Source organism: Molothrus aeneus, chromosome 9 (genome assembly GCF_037042795.1).
Source record: "Molothrus aeneus isolate 106 chromosome 9, BPBGC_Maene_1.0, whole genome shotgun sequence".
Classification (NCBI taxonomy): Eukaryota; Metazoa; Chordata; class Aves; order Passeriformes; family Icteridae; genus Molothrus; species Molothrus aeneus.
Window position 1 is genome coordinate 2,769,827 of NC_089654.1, and position 19,392 is coordinate 2,789,218.

Consider the following 19,392-nt stretch of genomic DNA (forward strand, 5'->3'; position numbering starts at 1 on the left):
TAAGTAAAAGAAAACACATTTGCAGCCTCTGACCACAGCAGCAAAACTACTGAAACACCAACAATTTAAACAGGAGCATCACCTGATGCGACACAAGGCAAAATCACCGAGTTTTTATTGGAGCTTAGAGTTGGCTTGTCCTCCCTGTCTTCAGCAATTTATCAGAGCAATTACCTATTAAGGGCATTGCTATTTTCCATGTTTTCTCTGTCTCTGTCTGCAGCAAACATGATTTTAACAGAAACTCACCAGGGGAGTGTCCTTGCCCCCGACGATGCTGAGCCCGAGGCCTGAGCGACCCTTGGAGATCTCTATGGTCATCTCCTGCCCTGGAACTATGGCACAGGTGGCTGGATCCACAGGCAGTGGAGGTGGGAAGACACCTGGGAACATCACAAGGGCAAGAAATCAGTCACACAGCACAGTAAGAAAATGAGAACCACCAAAGGAATGGTGTGACAACAGCTAATTTAGCTTTTTTTTTTTTTTTTTGCTCTTCACCTTCATAGAATTGAAGTACAGGGCCACTCTGAGTCACTTCTGAAGTCTCTAAACCAGAGTGACTTCAGTTCTGGGAATAAATGCTGCCAGTAAAAGCCTGTGGGGACATCTAATTCAGTTTTAACCTCTGCATTTCAGATCATGATGGAAAGGGGTATTCCTTTCAGGACAGGTAAAGCCATATTCCAGCACCATGGAATGAACAGCATGTCCCAAACTGTCTTTCCTTCTATTTCAATCGAAAACAAGATCATCTTTGTATGTAAAAGTCAAGAAAAACAAGTGAAGACAGCTCCAAGCTCTCAAAAATTGTGACAGGAGAGAAAAATACAAACATGTTATAAAATAACTTGGAATAGGTGACTGGATGTTCAAAGAAACAAAACTTCAGCAGAAGTTATATGGAAAACAAAAATGAAAATACCCATTTTGGGTCAGGGTAGTAAAAAATACACATTATTGTGGCAAAATGTCTGGTTCCTACCACGGCTGGTGGCTTCTGGCTCCGGAGGAAGGTGAGGAGGTGCTGGCTCCAGGGGCAGCTCCTGGCAGCTCCCTGGGGCTGCCGTGGAAGGTTTGGGCTGTTTGATCTGGCTGAGGACCTAAAAGCAAAGCAGAAGCAAGAGAGATCAGTTCTCTCTTGCTGTGACCTCTTGGGGAGGTCACTGTCATCAGCTGTTGATCACTGAGCCTCACTAAATCCTCCAAATCAACGGGAGGACAACAAGCAATTCCCACACATTTAAAGAGGAGCCAGTCGTTTTTCACATTTCCATCAATGAAATTATTTTAATGTCTTCCCAGTTGATCTCTTCCCCCCAAGAATCACTCAGTCTTTAACCAAATCAAGCCCCCAGAACCCTCCCTTGCTGGTTAACATGAAGACACAGACATTTTCCTGGACACACATTTTCCTGAACACACATACATTTTCTGGGAGCTGCTCCTCTGCCTCCTGCTCATCTGCCACCGCTGGTGGGTCAGATTTACACTTCACTTCCTAAAAAGTCAAAAAAGAAAACAAGATGTATTGAAAATGTCTCATTAGCTTCAATAAAATACCTTCCAAAACTCCAGAATGATGATTCTAGGGAAACCCAGTGATGTTTTGGAGGGACAGGACACAGGGAATGGCTTCCAGAGGGCAGGGATGGATGGGATATTGGGAAGGAATTCCTGCCTGGGCTGGAATTCCCAGAGCTGCTGTGGCTGCCCCACTCCTGGCAGTGCCCAAGGCCAGGCTGGAGCCCCCTGGCACAGGGGAAGGTGTCCCTGCCATGGCAGGGGTGGAACAGGATGGAGTTTAAGGTCCCTCCCAACCCAAACCAGTCTGGGATTCCAGGATTTCTCCATGTAAATCCATTTGTACCACCAAGCAAAGCTGAAGCCCAAACCTTAAATGAGGCAAAGCTGCTGTGAGCCCAGGGAGTATCAGGAGTTATTAAAATATCAGGAGTTATTAAAAACACAGCTCGGAGGGCATGCAGTGCACAGCAGGGATTATCACAGATGCTCTGGAATGACTGGGACAGCAATTCCCAGGCTGTGTGCAGGGACCCCCCAGTGCCCACAGCAGAAGGGGCTCTAAGTCATCTGCTCTCTCTTCCCCCTCAGTTTTTTGGCTCTCCTAAATAAAGCAACTGCTTCAAATGCACCCTCCAGCCCCATCAAAAAGATCTCCAACAATGGTACTTCAATCACCGGCTCCACTTGTAGCCTAATTTATTTCTCTACCTTTGCAATACACAAAAATATATTTTTATATCCTGCAAGTGTTTCCAGACAGGTACAGTGCTAGCCTCCCTTGTTAGCTCTTCACTTTGATCCAAGTAATAGTTATTTTTCTTATCCCATATTAAAAACCCCTGATCAACAGCCCAGCTTGCAGAAAAGAAGTACCAACTTCCAAAGATTACCTCAAACCTTTTTCAGATATTCAAAAGTTACTCTGCATCTCAGAAAGAATTTCTATTTAAAATCACAATTTCTACATTAAAAAAGGTAAACAGAATTGTAGGTAACTCAGCTGGGAAGTGCTGGCCTTGTTTGCTGGAGTTTCATTATGCTAAAAGATCCCAACCCCCACAGGATCTTTTTTTTCCCCCCTTGATTTTTTTCTCCAAGCTTGCTGTAACTCTGCAACTGCAACTATTATCCAAAAGGATAACAGGAAAAAAAGATAAAGGGGTGATCTCATTGTATTATCAGAGGTGTCAGGGGAGGAATGGAAGACTGCTCTGTCATTTTTCTGAGAGATTGTTTTAATGAGCAATGAAAAATTACTTCATACTTCCCTTTTTCATTGTGATATGTGACTAAAATCTGAAGCTTCATCTTGCACCACAAGCAAGCACCAGGCACCACCTTCACATCTCCCTGATCTTTTAACTGTGCTAGAGGCACCTGAACAAAATGAGCACCAAATACACTCAGCATTTGTCAAAAGCCTGCAGCCCAACTGGTTTTATCAAATTCAACGCCTCAACTCCATCCAAAAGCACTTTTACACAGCCCCTCCTCTTTGCCAGGGTTTCAAGGATTTGTTTTCTGTTTGCTGTGATTCAGATTATTGTTCCAAGTTCAAACCTTTAAAGGCAAATGAATCCATTCTCACAAACTATTTTCACTTTGTCAGATTAAATCTTCCAAGAGCATCTCAAAGCCCCCTCCACCAATTATTTTCCAAGCACACCTTATAGAAAATCAAATTTCTTCAACCTTCCAGGAGGCCACCTAAACCTCAGCTAACAAACACACACGGTGCCTAACACTTCCACTGGCTCCAGTTCAGAAACAAAGTTGTTTTCCTTCCCCCTTCTTATCATCCAAGCCCACAATGATGTCCATTAGAGAACTTTATAGCTTTTAAAGTGATGAAGTGACAACAAAGAGTATGTTGTGAGAGACTGACAAATTTATCAGCGACAGATGAACAGAGAACGATGTGAATTTTTTAACTTTCCTTTTATTACAGCTGTCACTTGGTGAGACATCCTGCCCATGCTTTGAGCTGTACATACTTGTGGAAGATCTCTGCTGATAAGCACATACTTTTTATTTACTCAGTGAACTTGATCTTACTTGTTGACTTTTACATTCCTGATTTCTCCTGACATGTTTCTGAGACATTCAGTAACAATGGTGAGGTAGCACTGAGGCTCTGGTAGCAGCACTATGCTGTGAAAAACAAGGCACTGTTTTCTTTTGCGTCACTAGAAGACTGCTGAATTTGACAATGAAGACAAATCTCCCTTCCCAAAACCACCAATTTCTGTTGTGCTGCACTGCAGAGTCAAAGCCTTAAAGCCAGTTAAGAAAATACCCTCTCCCTTGGGGCCAGCACCATCAGCACACTCCCAAAACTCAGACCCACTCAGAAATATTCCCCATGCTGTTTTAAAATCCTGATGGTAAGAACATTCTGAAATTGTTAAACTGGCTGTTGCCATTATTTTTCATCCATTTATTCCCCTAAGCCAAGGGCTGGCCCAACTGAAGGCATTGTGGAATGAGCAGTTGGGTCTACAGGAACTCCAACACTTTTCTAAGTGCAGGCCTTTGCCTTCTCTTACCTCTCTGCCACTGCTCTGTTTGGGACAAGCATTTTTCTTTCTTTTTACCTTTCAACCTGTGCCCTTTGGCTCCTTCTTTCTTGCTGCCAATATATTCTGGGTTTCCTGTGGTTCCAGAGGCATCTTCCCTCCACACCTACCTTGGGTTGCTGCCATTTCTTTTTCCTGTTAAATTCATCCCTCCTCTAACACCACTCAAAGAGCTGCACAGCACCATGGCCTACACCAGAAGTTCACTGTTCTGTAACATATTTTGTGTGTTTTTATCTGCTTCAGTCTTTGAGCAATTTCTCCTATTACCTTGCAATCCCTCTAAAATTTCTTGCCAAGCTTAGCAAGAACTGCAATAAAACCAGGTGAGTGACACCTGCAAATACATCCAGGGAAAGTCTGACTCCTTTCTATTCCAGCCCATCAGAGGAATCTGCACTGTGCTACCAAACAGCAACAACTCAACCTTTTAGTGATCCATTAGGGACATAAATCAATCCATGGCTGATTAATTCTGATGCTTGAACAGCACATAACACTTCCTAACTCTTGGAATTTGCAGACTCATTAATTAAACACTTACTAGCTGCAGAGCATTATGTACATTCAATTTATAGCTGCAAACCCCAAGACACTCCTTGCAAGAGACGTGATGGAGCAGGAAGAAGACATCTAAGAGGAAAAATATCCAGGAATGTCAGGTTTCCTTAGCTGAGGACACACAGCAAGTCCTGCACTCCTTGAAACTGGAGCAGGCAGCAAAAACTCTCTCAGCAAATCCTGAGGTACCCCCAGTTTAGTCATGTTTAGTGTTTTCCATTTTAAATTTTTAACACAGCGTCCAAAAAGAAGAAATCAGAGCTACAGCCTGAAGGACTTTCAGATTCCTGATAATCCATGATCCTGACCTATCAAACAACAAAAATCTCCATCTGTGTCAATGAGAAGTTCAGTATTTATTACAGTGCACACTGACAGAACCACATTAAAGCACAAGTTATGGCCTTAATGCAGAAATCACTGAGAGCAACTCCATAGCTGTGCTATTCAGGAGGCAAGACTAGATTATGATAATAGACATCTTGGCCTTAGAATTTATGAAGCTATGAATATAAATGAGAATATGATTTACAGACCAGGCTTTTTCTAAAGTTTGTCACACATGGATGGCAGGAGTGGAAACCCAATCCCCTCACTCACCAAGAACCCCCCCAAGAGAGGGCCCAAATGCTATGTAGAAACTCTTATCTTGCTATTTTAACAAGGTTTACTGAGTGCTCAGTTCATGAAAACAGGCTGGGTACATAAAGCTGAGTTTGATTCTGCTTTTACATGTACTGGAGATTATTTGACAAAAGTGCTGCAACACTCCAATAAAAAGGCAGAGAGAACCAATCAGGCCCAGTGAGCCTTCACATTCTGAACTCTAATCATCCTTAAATATTGCCTCAAGTCACTCACAGCTTTGTTGGATTCCTCATCAGTCAAGCTTTTCATGACAACTTCCAAACTTGGGTCTTCCTCACCACCTGCAGGTTCAGTGCCAGAGTGGTCCTGGAGAAAGGATTGACAACAGCTTTTAAACAGAGCTCTGGGCCCCAAAACAGCCAAACAGAAAAATTAGACAGTTTTGCCCTTTTCTGATGTATTTTTTAGACAAGGGGCAGCATGACAATGTAGAAAGATCCACAATTAAAGCCTCCCAATGGGCAAATGAGGGATGCAATTCTGGGAAGGCAGACCTTGGTCCCAGCTGGCTGACAAAAAGCACCACAAGATATTCCCAAAATTGCCCTTAGGGGTAGCTCTGAAGGCCAGACTAATCCCTGCCAGCTGTGAAAGCTGTGCACTTGGTATGAAGAGCTTTCCTCCAGACCTCTGCCCCATGCTCAGCACGTTAAAGGAGTCCCAGTTTCCCTCACACAGTCTGAGCAGCTTGGGAAAATCATGGAATGGTTTGGGTGACAAGGGACCTTACATCCCATCCAGGGCCACCCCTGCCATGGCAGGGACACCTCCCACTGTCCCAGGCTGCTCCAGCCTGGCCTTGGGCACTGCCAGGGATCCAGGGGCAGCCACAGCTGCTCTGGGAATTCCAGACCAGCCCCTTCCCCACCCTCCCAGCCAGGAATTCATTCCCAATATCTTGTCCATCCCTGCCCTCTGGCACCGGGAGCCATTCCCTGTGTCCTGTCCCTCCATCCCTGTCCCCAGTCCCTCTCCAGCTCTCCTGGAGCCCCTCCAGGCCCTGCCAGGGGCTCTGGGCTCTCCCTGGATCCTTCTCCTCTCTAGGTGAACATTCCCAGCTCTCCCAGCCTGGCTCCAGCCCTGCAGCAGCTCTGTGGCCTCCCCTGGACTCTTTAGGCCTAGAAACAAAACTATTTCTGAATTTTCATTAGGCATTTTACATTTAAGTAAATGTAAACTCAAATGTCTCGACCACCACTGGAGAGGACAAAGCACCTCTGTTCACTGTTGCAAAAAAATACCTCATTCTGTGGCTTTTTGGTGATTGAAACTTCTAAAAACATACTTTACAGCAATTAATATTTAATAGACTGTTTCTGGTGGCTTGCCCACAGTATCACAGCACAACACAAGACTCTGATTTAAGATGTATTTACTGTTTATCATTTCTCATATAACACAAAGAGATAAGCTGCAGATAAAGAGATAAGATAAAGATCAAGAGATGAGCTGAAGAAAACTAACACAATAATCCATGGTAACTATGGCACCTTGATATTCCATTCCAGAGCCAGGCTGTTTAATATGATCTGACAAGTTACATGTAGGGTGCATGTAAGACACAATGTTAAATATTTATGTGGTATTTCAAAGATACTTGAAGATATCATTTCAAGATATAAGGCTATTTTTTCTTTATTTAAAGAGAGGAAGAGCTGCCAAAGAAAGCAATGTAAACTTCTGTATAACATCACCATATTTGGTTATGTTGATTTTATATAATAAAAAGATACCAGCTAGAAGTAAAAACCTGTATTTACTTATAAAACAAACATAATGTAAATAGTCAGAACTTGCCATTAATGCATGAAACTCAACTCACAAGCATCTACCTCAAAAGGCAAACAGAGACACACTTGGGTGGAATCTAATGACAGCCAGTTGACCAGAATGTGCCTAAACAAAGCTTTGTGCTTCCTCCTGAAGGCACAAATATTAAACAACAAAGCTGGGAATAAATGCAGGTGTTAAAGATAAGATGAACTCTGTGAATTGTTGAGCAATTTATAAAGCACCAGCTGCACCTGGGACGTGCTGTTGGTGTGGAGGAGAGAAGGAAAAGCCAAAGTTTTGTCCACAAATGACTGAGATCCAAACAAAACATGAGCAGTTCTTGCTCTGTGCAGCACCAGGCCTGCAAGGAGCAGCCACCAGAGGTAAGAGAATCTGGAAAACAACAGCAAGAGGGCAAACAGGAGATGGATGCATCCAGCCTTACCTCCCGTGGCCCCTGCTGAGGGATCCCAGCCACGCTCATGGAAATACCAGGAGTTCAATGCACATGGATTTATTGAGGCAAGACCAAACCCCAATTGAATTACAAAACATCTTTTGCTTTATTAGCTCAGATAGAAATAGAATTAAAAAGCAACAGCGAGGCTAACCGTGCAGTTTATCCTGAAAATTTAGTTACACCGCATTGAGATGTCAAAATGATAACGAGTGCGGTGACTGCAGGGATTCCTGGTGCACAGGGGAGCAATCAGTCTGCACTGGGGCTGAGGTAGCAACAGAAATCACAGAAAACACTGGCAACATCACCACACTGAGATTGGTTTTGCATTTAGGATTACTCCAGGCAGAACTGCCTCAGCACAACCAGCTGAAAGAGGAGCAGGACAAGGTTTAAATTTGGAGGAGGTGGCAAGGTTTTAGTTTGGAGCCTCCTCTTCCTCCTGTACAGCAGTGCCCTGTTTAAGAGCTGCTGTTAATGCCATGCAGGTCTGTCAGGAACAAGCAGATCAATAAAAAAGAGACAGGGCAAAATAAGCCTATTAGGCCAAGTCTCTACCCAACGCATTTTACGACCCCGGGTTTAAATACACAAGGTGCTCAAACTTATCAGGAGCTGCTAATTATGATTAATCTATCCAATTTAGCAGTCTCTAATTAAAAACAACAGCCCACAAACCTTACCTCAATGGCAGAGTGGGAGCCTGAAGGCAGTGGGAAGGGAGTGACAGCCATCTGGTTGACTGCATCTTCACTTCTGCGCAACAAAACAAAACAAACCAAAACACCACGTTACACCCCAAACCAGGGTGGGCAAACTTCTCCTTGGAGCTGGTTCTGCCCATTAAAAAAACCACCCTTATCACCGTGACAACTGTTTTTTTATCATTTTTGCTCTGGTTCCTTGCTCCCCAGCAGATCCCATCCCTCATCTGGGACACACTGACATCCTGTCCTTTGGAAATCCAATTTTGTGTGGATTATCAGAGGATGCAGTTGGATTTTATGGTCCCTACACATACATAGATGTGCTCACACTTAGCCTCTTTTAATGGTCTCTACATCTGTAAACTGCTTGTTTATAGTTTCACATTCACATTACTGAAATACCTGTTTTAATGTAACAGATTGCTTTTTCTTTTTTTGTTCATTTTTGCTGCAGTCTTTTCTAAAAGCTTCAATTAAAAAACTTGGAAAAGATTTTATAAAATGCAGGGAGAAGAGGAGATGAACACTGATTCTCCCTACATATAAAGTGAATTGTTTTTCCAAAATGCTTATGATGTATAGCATCTTTTTCTCTCTCTTTAAAATGCCTCTGAAGTTGACATCTGATTAATTTGTTTTTTGTATTTAACAGCATTCTGCCTTGCTGATGTTTTTCCTCAACTGCCATTTAAACTGATTTGTTTTCTGGAATTAGCTCTGTGTTTTTTTGGCCTCTGTAAAACGAAACCAGGTAACAGATGACTTCAGTGATACCATTTAAGGCAAATCATCACAGAATCACAGAATGGTTTGGGTGGGAAGGGACCTTAAAACTCATCCAGTGCCACCCTGCCATGGCAGCGACACGTTCCAGTGTCCCAGGGTGCTCGAGCCTGGCCTTGGGCACTGCCAGGAGCAGCCACAGCTCCTCTGGGCACCCTGTGCCAGGGCCTGCCCACACTCCCAAAGAGGAATTTCTTCCCAAAATCCAACCTAAATCTACCCCAGGGCAGGTTACAGCCATTCCCCCCTGTCCTCTCACTTTGTGCCTTTTCACAAAGTCCCTTCTGCAGCCTTTTTGCAGGAGGGATCTGTGATGCTGCTGCTCCACAGGTACAGATCTTAGATGAAGGGAAGTGACCTCTCCTGGCTCTTCCAGGTTCGATTTTCTCTCTACTATACTCCATGTTACTGTGACATGAGCAGAATCTCTTCCTCTTTCATTTCTGGAATAAACTATTAGACTACTATGTGTTTTAAACACATTTTATGGAAGTGCCTGAAAGAAAAAAAGGCTCATTTTCCCCCTGAAGGGTTAAAAGACATGGAGCTAACATGTTTTGATCACTGAGAAATAACTCTGTGAATCAACAGCTCTGAGCACAGCAGCAAACGGGAGTCACAGGCACCTGAAATGATAAATCCTGCAGGCAAAGGTTGGGGAATTCATTTCCTTATCTGCAAGCTCACAGCCACACCACCCAAAGGAGCTGGCTGGGTGCTCCCAGAGCTGCCCTGGCTCCCAGCCTCTGCTCCCACAGCCCTGCAGGAGGGAGAGCCCAGCCTGGGAGAGGCTCCTGCTGCACACACAGGGCCGGGACAGGCGCCCAGCCCTGGATTCCATCGGCATTTCACAATTCCCAAGCGCATCTCACCCCACAGGGCATATTGGGCAAGGATGTTTTCCCTGCTCTTATCTTGGTAGAGACATCGATCTCCTTATGGTTGGTGCTTTTTTAACCTACAGGAGTAAATCACCCTGTGATTTTGTGATTTTGCCTTGACTGCAGAGCTTTTCCTGACAATAGTTTATGTGAAGTACAATCAGCATGAAAACCAACCCCACTCTGCAGCTCACAGTGCAGGCTGCATGCTGTGCAATTAGGGGCAAACATGGAAATAAAGATAGATAGATAGATAGATAGATAGATAGATAGATAGATAGATAGATAGATAGATAGGTAGATAGATAGATAGATAGATAGATATTGATATATTAAAAAATATATAAAAATATATTAAATTATGTATCAAAATATAAATATAAAATTATAGAAAATTATATAAGCATAAAATTATAGAAAATTATATAAATATAGAAAATTATATAAATTTATAAAAATAGATATATAAAGAATATATAAATATATTTTGTATATATTATATTAAAATATAAATAAATAAAAATACATATTTATTTACTCATTTATATATATTTTAATATAAATAAATAAGTAAATAAATACACTATTATATATAATGTTATATATATATAAAATTTACATTTTATAAATTTTTTTTTTGTAAGAAATACCCTAAAAATTGCTAGACACAATCTTCATGACAAACTGGGGTGTAAGTAATTATCCAAACTAGTTTTCACTTCATACACAAACACCTTTGTATTTTTTTACACCAGTAGGGAAAAAATATCTTTATGCAGCTTTAAGTGGATGGCCATTTTTATTTCAAGCAATAAAAAAACACTTATGGTAATTCCCCTGGGAAAAAAAAAAGGCAAAAATATAAAAAACCCCAAGGTTACACAGTGTCACAACTTGTAATCTCCCCCTGCTAGGACTCGTTCATATTTAAATACTTTAATGCTGCTTCAAAGGAGAATGCTTCAAAGCAGAATCAAAGTGGGAATATATTTTAAAGTGACAGATCTAATAATAAATTGCTGTTTCTGCTCCCCACTTCCACAAGTGTCCTCAACTAAAATGTGAATTTATTTACGACTAAAAGGAGCAATCATTTTCTTTTGATGCAGAAAGGGGCAGACATCTCAGAAGTCTGAACATCACATTCAAATTACAGTGACTGCAGATGAGCATTCCACATATTTGCCAACAGTTGCTCCAGAACCACCTCCAAAAAAGCTGCTCCCAGTTGCTGGTGCTCAAGCCCTTCTGGGGTTTGAGGTTGCTTGGGGTTAAGGTGTCTAAACCTTCACACTCAAGAGAAAGGCTCCATTCCTTACTACATTTTACTTCTTTCTAGTCTAAACAGGGCCCCTGGACATTCCCCATCCTGTCTTGTAGACCAAAAAAATAAAACTCCTGATGTTCTGCTCCATCTGCACCTTTGCAGCTTAAGCAAAGACAAATAGACTTGTTACTGACTTAAATGCCACAAAAACTGGGTACAAAAGAAGCCTGAAGAGAGCCACAGGCAAATATAAATCCAAAGGGAGCACCCAAGAAGGTGCAGGAAGGAATGAAGGGAAGCTGAAGTTGGGTGCTGAAAGGCAAAACCAAGAGAAATCCCAAATTGCCACTTGGAGGGGCAAGCCCAGCACCTGAGCGATTCAATTCACCACAGGACACCCTGAACTGCTCTCTGGGGGCTCCTGACAATTCTGACTCACACAGAGCTCCAGATGTCCTCTGGATGTCTAAAGGGAGAAGAACCTCCTGCTAAAATATCTGCAGCCACCAACACTGAGAGAGCATTTGGCAACAGCTCTGCAAGGGGCTGAGGGTGCTTTTTGTGGGAATACATCAGGAATCAGAAGGAAAACCCAAAAGCTTGCATGAAATGACACAAAAATCTGAGACAGAAGAGAGCTGTGGAACAAGGGAATAAATGTTTCTTCCATAAGGTGATACCAGGACATAAAGTCTTGCAGATTGTTGAAAGCTTATAAATGTGTATGTAAATAATGGTGCAAATAAATGTAATAATAGTGTAAATAAATGTAGAACAAGGGAATAAATGTTTCCTCTGCAAGGTGACAGCAGGACATAAAATCTTGCAGATTATTGAAAGTTTATAAATGTGTATGTAAATAATAGTGTAAAAAAATGCAATAATAGTGTAAATAAATGTAGAACAAGGGAATAAATGTTTCCTCTGCAAGGTGACACCAGGACATAAAGTTTTGCAGATTATTGAAAGTTTATAAATGTGTATGTAAATAATAGTGTAAATAAATGCAATGATAGTGTAAGAATGCAATAGTGTAAATGTAGAACAAGGGAACAAATGTTTCTTCCATAAGATGACACCAGGACATAAAGTCTTGCAGATTGTTGAAAGCTTTTAAATGTATATGCAAATAATAGTGTAAAAAAATGCAATAGTGTAAATAAATGTAGAACAAGGGAATAAATGTTTCCTCTGCAAGGTGACACCAGGGCATAAAATCTTGCAGAATATCAAAGGCTTATGTTGTCCACATCCTGCTTGTTAAGTTAAAATAAAATAAAATAAAATAAAATAAAATAAAATAAAATAAAATATCAAGATCTTGTGTTTTCTCATCTTTGTCTTCCCTCTGGAAGCTCCTTTGGAAAAGAGGAGCTGCAGGGAAGCTGCACTCTGAGCAGACTCACTGGGTGTCTGCTCCAAGGCAGGACCTTTGTGCATCTTCCTGAAGAATCTCTCCCACAGCAGCAAGAAGAGTCTTGTCCTGCACTTCCTCTCCTTCCACCCCCAATTAATGGGAGCCACAGGCACAGAGGCATTTTAAATGAACAACTAATGTTCTTGTAAACTGCAGCTTAGGTCATCAAAGGTTTTGGAGGAGCCCAAATCACTGAACTTCCTGAACCGTTCCTGAGCCTGTTCCCACATGTGTATGACAGAGAGGAGGAAACAGCTCTGGAGAAAACAGGAAAAGTTCAAACTTGCACACACACACAGGGCCTGGCAAGGGCTTACTTTTAAACTTTCCCACATGAAAGAACCTCAGCAATCAAAGCAAGTAAAAACAGGAGTTTATACCCTTAAAATATGGCCAATTATGTATGTTTGAACAAATGTAAAAATAATTTCTAATTCTAATTATTTCTAATTATTATAGAAATAATTTTCTAATAATTTTTAATTATTACAGAAATAATTGCTAATATTTTCCTAATTATTATAGAAATAATTTCTAATAATTTTCTAATTATTACAGAAATAATTTCTAATAATTTCCTAATTATTATAGAAATAATTTCTAATATTTTCCTAATTATTACAGAAATAATTTCTAATAATTTCTAAAGCATGGCAGTGTTTGAGAGTGGCACCAAACATAAGATGGCACTTCCAGAGGATCTGAAAGAAGAGTCAAAGTCACAGCAGTGGGGTTTATGTAGGTTTGAACAAACGTAAAAATAACTTCTAATTCTAATTATTTCTAATTATTATAGAAATAATTTCTAATGATTTTCTAATTATTACAGAAATAATTTCTAATAATTTCCCAATTATTATAGAAATATTTTCTAATTATTAGAGAAATAATTTCTAATAATTTCTAAAGCATGGCAGTGTTTGAGAGTGGCACTAAACATATAAGATATCACTTCTAGGGGATCTGAAAGAAGAGTCAAAGTCACAGCAGTGGGGTTTATGCAGGTATGAACAAACATAGAAATAATTTCTAATTATTTCTAATTATTATAGAAATAATTTTCTAATAATTTTTAATTATTACAGAAATAATTTCTAATATTTTCCTAATTATTATATAAATAATTTCTAATAATTTCCTAATTATTAGAGAAATAATTTCTAAAGCATTGCAGTGTTTGAGAGTGGCACTAAACATATAAATATCACTTCTAGGGGATCTGAAAGAAGAGTCAAAGCCACAGCAGTGGGGAGTGTTGAACAGCCCAGACAATCCCCAGCTCAAGGATCTCTCTCCTCTGCACACCCCCATAAATAAGAGGAGATTACACCTGGAAATGGAAGGAGGGGTTGGGTGACAGATTTGTGGGCTTCACAATCCCACCAGCAGGAAGCAGCAATATCAGAGCAGGGGCTGCAGTGTGGGAGGGCTCAGGACAGATGGAATTTAAATCAGAAAAATCCCTCACTGTTAAAGCATTTCTCATGGTTCATCACTGCAAAAGGCAATTTTCTTTTAAGGCATAAAGGTAGAGCAAGGAGTGACTCACAGGACTGTGCACAATGGGAGGATGGTTTGAAATCAGTGGAATTCACTTTGAGTCAAGCACTCAGCTATATTTGATCTGCTTATTATACCAACACTGAAGCACCAAACCAGATTAAAGGCAGTTAATTGAGCATGGAAAAAACCACTGAATTTGCTGAATCATAAAATTCTCACTGTAAAAGAGCATTCTGATGTAAACTGGATTTCCTACTCCAGATGTAAAATTTAATTATATTGTTTCATTATGCATGTTACAGGGATGGACTTACAACACATCACCAAAACCCACAATGGGTAGAAACACATCTTATTTTGGGAACTGGGGCAACAGACACTCCCAGAAGAAGCAAGTCCCTCTCTCACATTATTACCTGGCTAATTCCTGTTGGAGAATCAGAGCAAGAATTTCAAAAGGCAACAAAGACATGATGTCCCTTATTGCCCCTAAAAAAAAGGAAAGTGACACTCTAACTGCAAATCTTTTAGATGCTCTTAGAAGCTCAAGTAATTAATGAGACCACTGGGAAACAGAGCTGTGTTAAGACTTAGGTTCTGGAATCTGGCCAAAAGCAACTGTTTTAAATAATCATCATCAACTTAATTGAGGAAAAGATGCTCATGAAGCAGAGTGAGAAGCCTTCAAACATAAGGGGGTGTCTGTGATTCTCACAGCAGCTACTGAGCTGTGTCTCATCAGCAGAAATTCCAGGGAAGGGTGGGAATGCAATTGTAACACTACCTGGGTGTAAAAAAGTGGGAACAGACTTTTATAGCACACGTGGTAAGTCAGGATTTCAGCAAAAAGTCCAAAAGGCCGAGGATACCTTTTATCCTTTATCTTTGTCTAGAAAAAGAAATAAATTTGGGGCTGGAGCTGGATAATCTTTAAGGTCCCTTCCAAAAGGGACCAAGCCAAACCATTCTGTGATTCTCTGAAGTTATTTAATGATAGTTATTACAGCTCTCCCAGAAAGGCTTTTCTGTGCCCAGGAATTTCTGGGCTTCTTTCACAACTGATTAAGGAGTTTATGGAAACATCCCCCTGCCCTGCACATGAACCAAAACACCAGGAATAGGAAAACCTGGATGCTGTTTCCTGCTTCCAAGGGGAAAGCAGCGTGCTTATCACTCAGCATCCTGCATCTCAGGGAAAAAAAGGCCTCAGGGTATCAGAGAGGGCACTTGGAACAGCCCAAAAATTCCACCAGCTTGGCTTTTATGCCCTGAATCAGCTCAGTCAGGACCTTTTCAGGCTGTGGACTGATGTGTTTCTACAAAATTATAATCTACTCAGGTTTTTTTACTGGTGAAATGAGAATATTTGTATTTTGATGAACATGAAGACCAAATTAATTTCTCTCAGAGCTCCTGCAGTCTGTGTCATTTTGCTGTAGTGAGCTGTGGTGTAACACAGCCAAAACACATCCAGAGGCACAAAAAGGCCACAGCTCATGTTTTCACTCAGCAGCATCCACTGGGTTTGTGGTCTGGGTTTGTGGGCTGGAGGAATGGGAAGCACCAAGACAGACTGGGCTCAAGGAACAGGGTTTGCATGAGAAGAGCAAATCATTCTTGTTTGTCCTTAAAATCCACATTTAAGAGAGACAGTCCAATTTGTCTTTGCTAGAACTTGAGCACACATCGAAATACAAGGGACACTGGTTTTCTCCCCATGTTTGGGGCAGTGCTCCAGGCACTGAGGACATGTTGTCAGTGCCTGGAGAATTAATAAAAGGGAGAATTCCCTTTTATTGCTGCTCCAGTGCCTGCCTGGGCTGAGCAAACAAACCCATCAGCTCTCAGGGCAAGGCCAAGAGTTGTGCTCTTGGGAAGATGGAAGTTTACACCCTCAGCAGCAGCATTTAAAAGCAGAAATTGGGGTGTTTTTTTTTTTTTAAATCTCTGAGATGGAAACAAGAATCACCCAATGGTATTTCCAGTATATATTTCTAGTGTCTCTTGAATATTTGAGATGAATTTTTGCCTTGAAGATAACAATTAGGAAAGGAGAATTTTAGCTAAGAACCTACATGGCCTTTGTGTCTCAAAGGGCAGAAGACACACCAAAGATCCAAAAGACACCCCAAGGACCCAAAAGACAAACCAGGGGCCCAAAAGACAAACCAAGGACCCAAAAGACACACAAGGACCCAAAAGACAAACCAAAGATCCAAAAGACACCCCAAGGATCCAAAAGACAAACCAAGGACCCAAAAGACACCCCAAGGACCCAAAAGACAAACCAAGGAACCAAAAGACAAACCAAGGACCCAAAAGACAAACCAAGGATCCAAAAGACAAACCAAGGATCCAAAAGACACCCCAAGGACCCAAAAGACAAACCAAGGATCCAAAAGACAAACCAAGGACCCAAAAGACACCCCAAGGACCTGCAGCCCATGGAAGTGGCTCTGCCAGGGCCCATTCCCTGGAGTTCTGCTTGGAGCACCAGGGAAGGAGCCCCACTCTTGGCATGGGCTCCCACAAGTGGGGGTTTTGCCTCTGGAACCTCCAAGCAGCCACATTTTCCACAGGCAATTAAGTAATGGTGAGCGAGCTGTGGGACGTGACGTTGAATTTTCAGTGGCTGGGGAAAGTAACACAGGAGCTGCAGGCAGGAGCATTAATCTCCTCCAGATCCTCTGAGCTGCCAAGGATAGCAACTCATTCCTCACAGTGCTAATGCTGCTCCTCCATCACTTCTGGGCACGCTGCAGCAGGCAGAGCCGTGGCAGTAAATGTACACATTTATATGCATTCAGCCACAGATTATTACATTGTTCACAGGGAGGCTGTGGATGAGCCAGGAATATAAAACAATAGCAAGTATGATGTAGGTGTTGGTGGGAAGAGCACCTTATAAAATGGCACGGGGGTGAAGTGCCCAGCAAGAGTCACAGCTGCAATTTATTCATAAATGCACATCTGTGAAATTCCAGCCTGTTGGAGCATGTATGAGTCCTGGGAAAGAGGCAGCTTTTTCCCAGACCTCCTGCCCAGGGTCAGGAGAGCAACACTTCCTGAACTACTGAGGGAATGCATGCAGGTGTCTTTAATTCATGTACAAAGAGGAAAAATTTTCATGCTTGGAGCGAAAGAAAAATGCCCACATGTAATTTTTATGCAGATGAAAGGGTGTTTTAGCATATTCCCTCCCACACAATCCATCCCAGCTCTCCTTGGCAAAGCCAGCCTTCCCCTCTGTACAAACAAGCCCTTGCTCACTTTCAAAATCCTCTTCTGATGCCCACACAAAGGTGTCCTTCAGCCAGCCCCTGCTCCTTGTGCTTCATCCCTGCTCCTCTCCAGCAATCCCAAGCCTCTGCACCATCCCCATTCCCTCCTGGCTGGATGAACAAGCTGCCCTCTCCAACCCTGTGCTGAACCATCCCAAAGCACTTCAGGAAGTTGTGGGAGAAGCAGCTCCCAAGCCCAAGAGGAACAGCTCAAGTTTTCAGCAGACACCCCTAAAATAAGCATTCGTTTCCATTAGATATTTATTTTTTTTTTTACATTATTATGGAGAACTCTTGAATGTTCCAAGAAGAATAGTGAGGGAAAAGATTTATTCAGCTTCAAAGAGAACTGGGAAAGTTCAGCATGTGCAAAGCAGGTTAAATATGTAAATATGTCATGGAATAGGCTAAAGTGCAACAAATGTTTTGATGAGAATGGTTCTTACCGTATGAAAACCAGCTTGACCTTGGATGGGGCAGTTTTAATGATTGCAGAAGCATTCTGGTGGCTTCTTCCATACAATATCTGATTGTTTATCTGTTAAAAGAAAATGATTTTCATGTAAGTGGAGGAGTACACCTTGTTCTAATTTATACTACCGAGACTTCCAAGGTTACTGTGGGATAAGGAGATAAGACTCAAAGAAAATGTGGTCTCCAAATCTTGATCTATATAAAACAGGAACCAATGCAGAGCTAATTTACTGTTATTAGTAAACCACAAATAAGAGAATTTTTTTTTTTCTCCCACAGATCCCTTGAATGGGTTTCAAGGATTATTCCCAGATTTTTGGAAAGCAACTTGATCTGAGCAGAATCATATAGATGTGACAACAGCACAGATGTTTAGATGTTGAGACTCCTGCACTTTGTCTGCAGGCTCTGGCCATTGAGGAGAACTGGCTGCTAAGGCTGTGCTGACTCCTCAGCTCTGCTGAAGGAGGAAGAGTGGGAGTCAGGGAGATGAAGGACAATTTAAGGACGTGATGCTGCGTCCCTTTTGCTGGGCTGGATCCACACCTGAGCACAGCAGCAGGCACCAAGCCCTGCTCTGGACACAGGGAAATGGGAAATGCTGCAGCTGCCAGGGAAAACAAACAGCCTGGCCAGGACATCACCTTGGCCAGGTGGGCAGCAGGGCCAGGGCACCTGCCTGGGTCAGCAGTGCTGTGGCCACAGCAGCAGGGCAGTGACCACCCCTGTGACCAACCTCCAGCCCTGGGGGCACTGCTGGGGTCCCCAGTCACAGAAAGAGGGACATGGAGGGGATGGAGGGCATCCAGGGCAGGGAATGGAGCTGGGCAGGGGCTCAGCCTGGAGCAAAGGAGGCTCAGGGGCCCTTGTGGCTCTGCACAGCTCCTGCCAGGAGGGCACAGCCGGGGGGGTCGGGCTCTGCTCCAGGGAACAGGGACAGGAGCAGAGGGAACGGCCTCAAGGTACACCAGAGGAGACTTAGATTGGATATTTGGGAAAATTTCTTCAATTTCTATTTGGAAAAATTTCTTCAGTCCCCATCCCTGGAGGGGTTTAAAAGCCCTGTGGATGTGGCACTTGGGGACACGGGGCAGGGGCGGCCTTGGCAGTGCTGGGGGATGGTTGGACTCTGTGTCCTAAAGGACTTTTCCAACCTAAACAATCCTGTGCTTCAATGCTGCAGTTTTTTCCTCCCACTCTAAATTTACAACATAATATTTACATTCACATTTGATACACCAATGCTGCTTAAAACAATACGGACAACGGAGCCCAGGAACAATTCAGTGGTGATTACAGAAGGAATTTTTGTTACTGCAGATGTTTGTATTGGATCCTGGGTTTGTGATCTTAGAAAGATTTCTTTTTTTTTTTTCATTCAAACCAGAAGTAACAGGCCAAGTCTTCCAGTCTGGTGTGATATGGGCTAGTCAGACACATTAGGAATATTCACGAATCTTATTTTCAGTGGGTCAAAACATGATGCAAGTTCATCAGTTAAATAAGGACAGTGCAAGGACAAGAATGAACCCCC

General features: G+C 42.2%; 1 protein-coding gene across 1 annotated transcript in view; it reads right to left on the minus strand.

Annotated features, from left to right (window-relative positions):
• The window catches only part of PATJ (PATJ crumbs cell polarity complex component), a 138,050-nt gene that overhangs the window by 33,802 nt on the left and 84,856 nt on the right, over window positions 1–19,392 (minus strand). Inside the window, exons 28-33 of the mRNA XM_066555697.1 lie at window positions 17,831–17,922; window positions 8,229–8,301; window positions 5,526–5,618; window positions 1,430–1,501; window positions 986–1,103; window positions 250–383 (exon numbers count right to left, since the gene is read on the minus strand). Of these exons, the coding sequence (XP_066411794.1) occupies window positions 250–383; window positions 986–1,103; window positions 1,430–1,501; window positions 5,526–5,618; window positions 8,229–8,301; window positions 17,831–17,922 (582 nt within the window). The remainder of the gene's footprint in view (window positions 1–249; window positions 384–985; window positions 1,104–1,429; window positions 1,502–5,525; window positions 5,619–8,228; window positions 8,302–17,830; window positions 17,923–19,392) is intronic.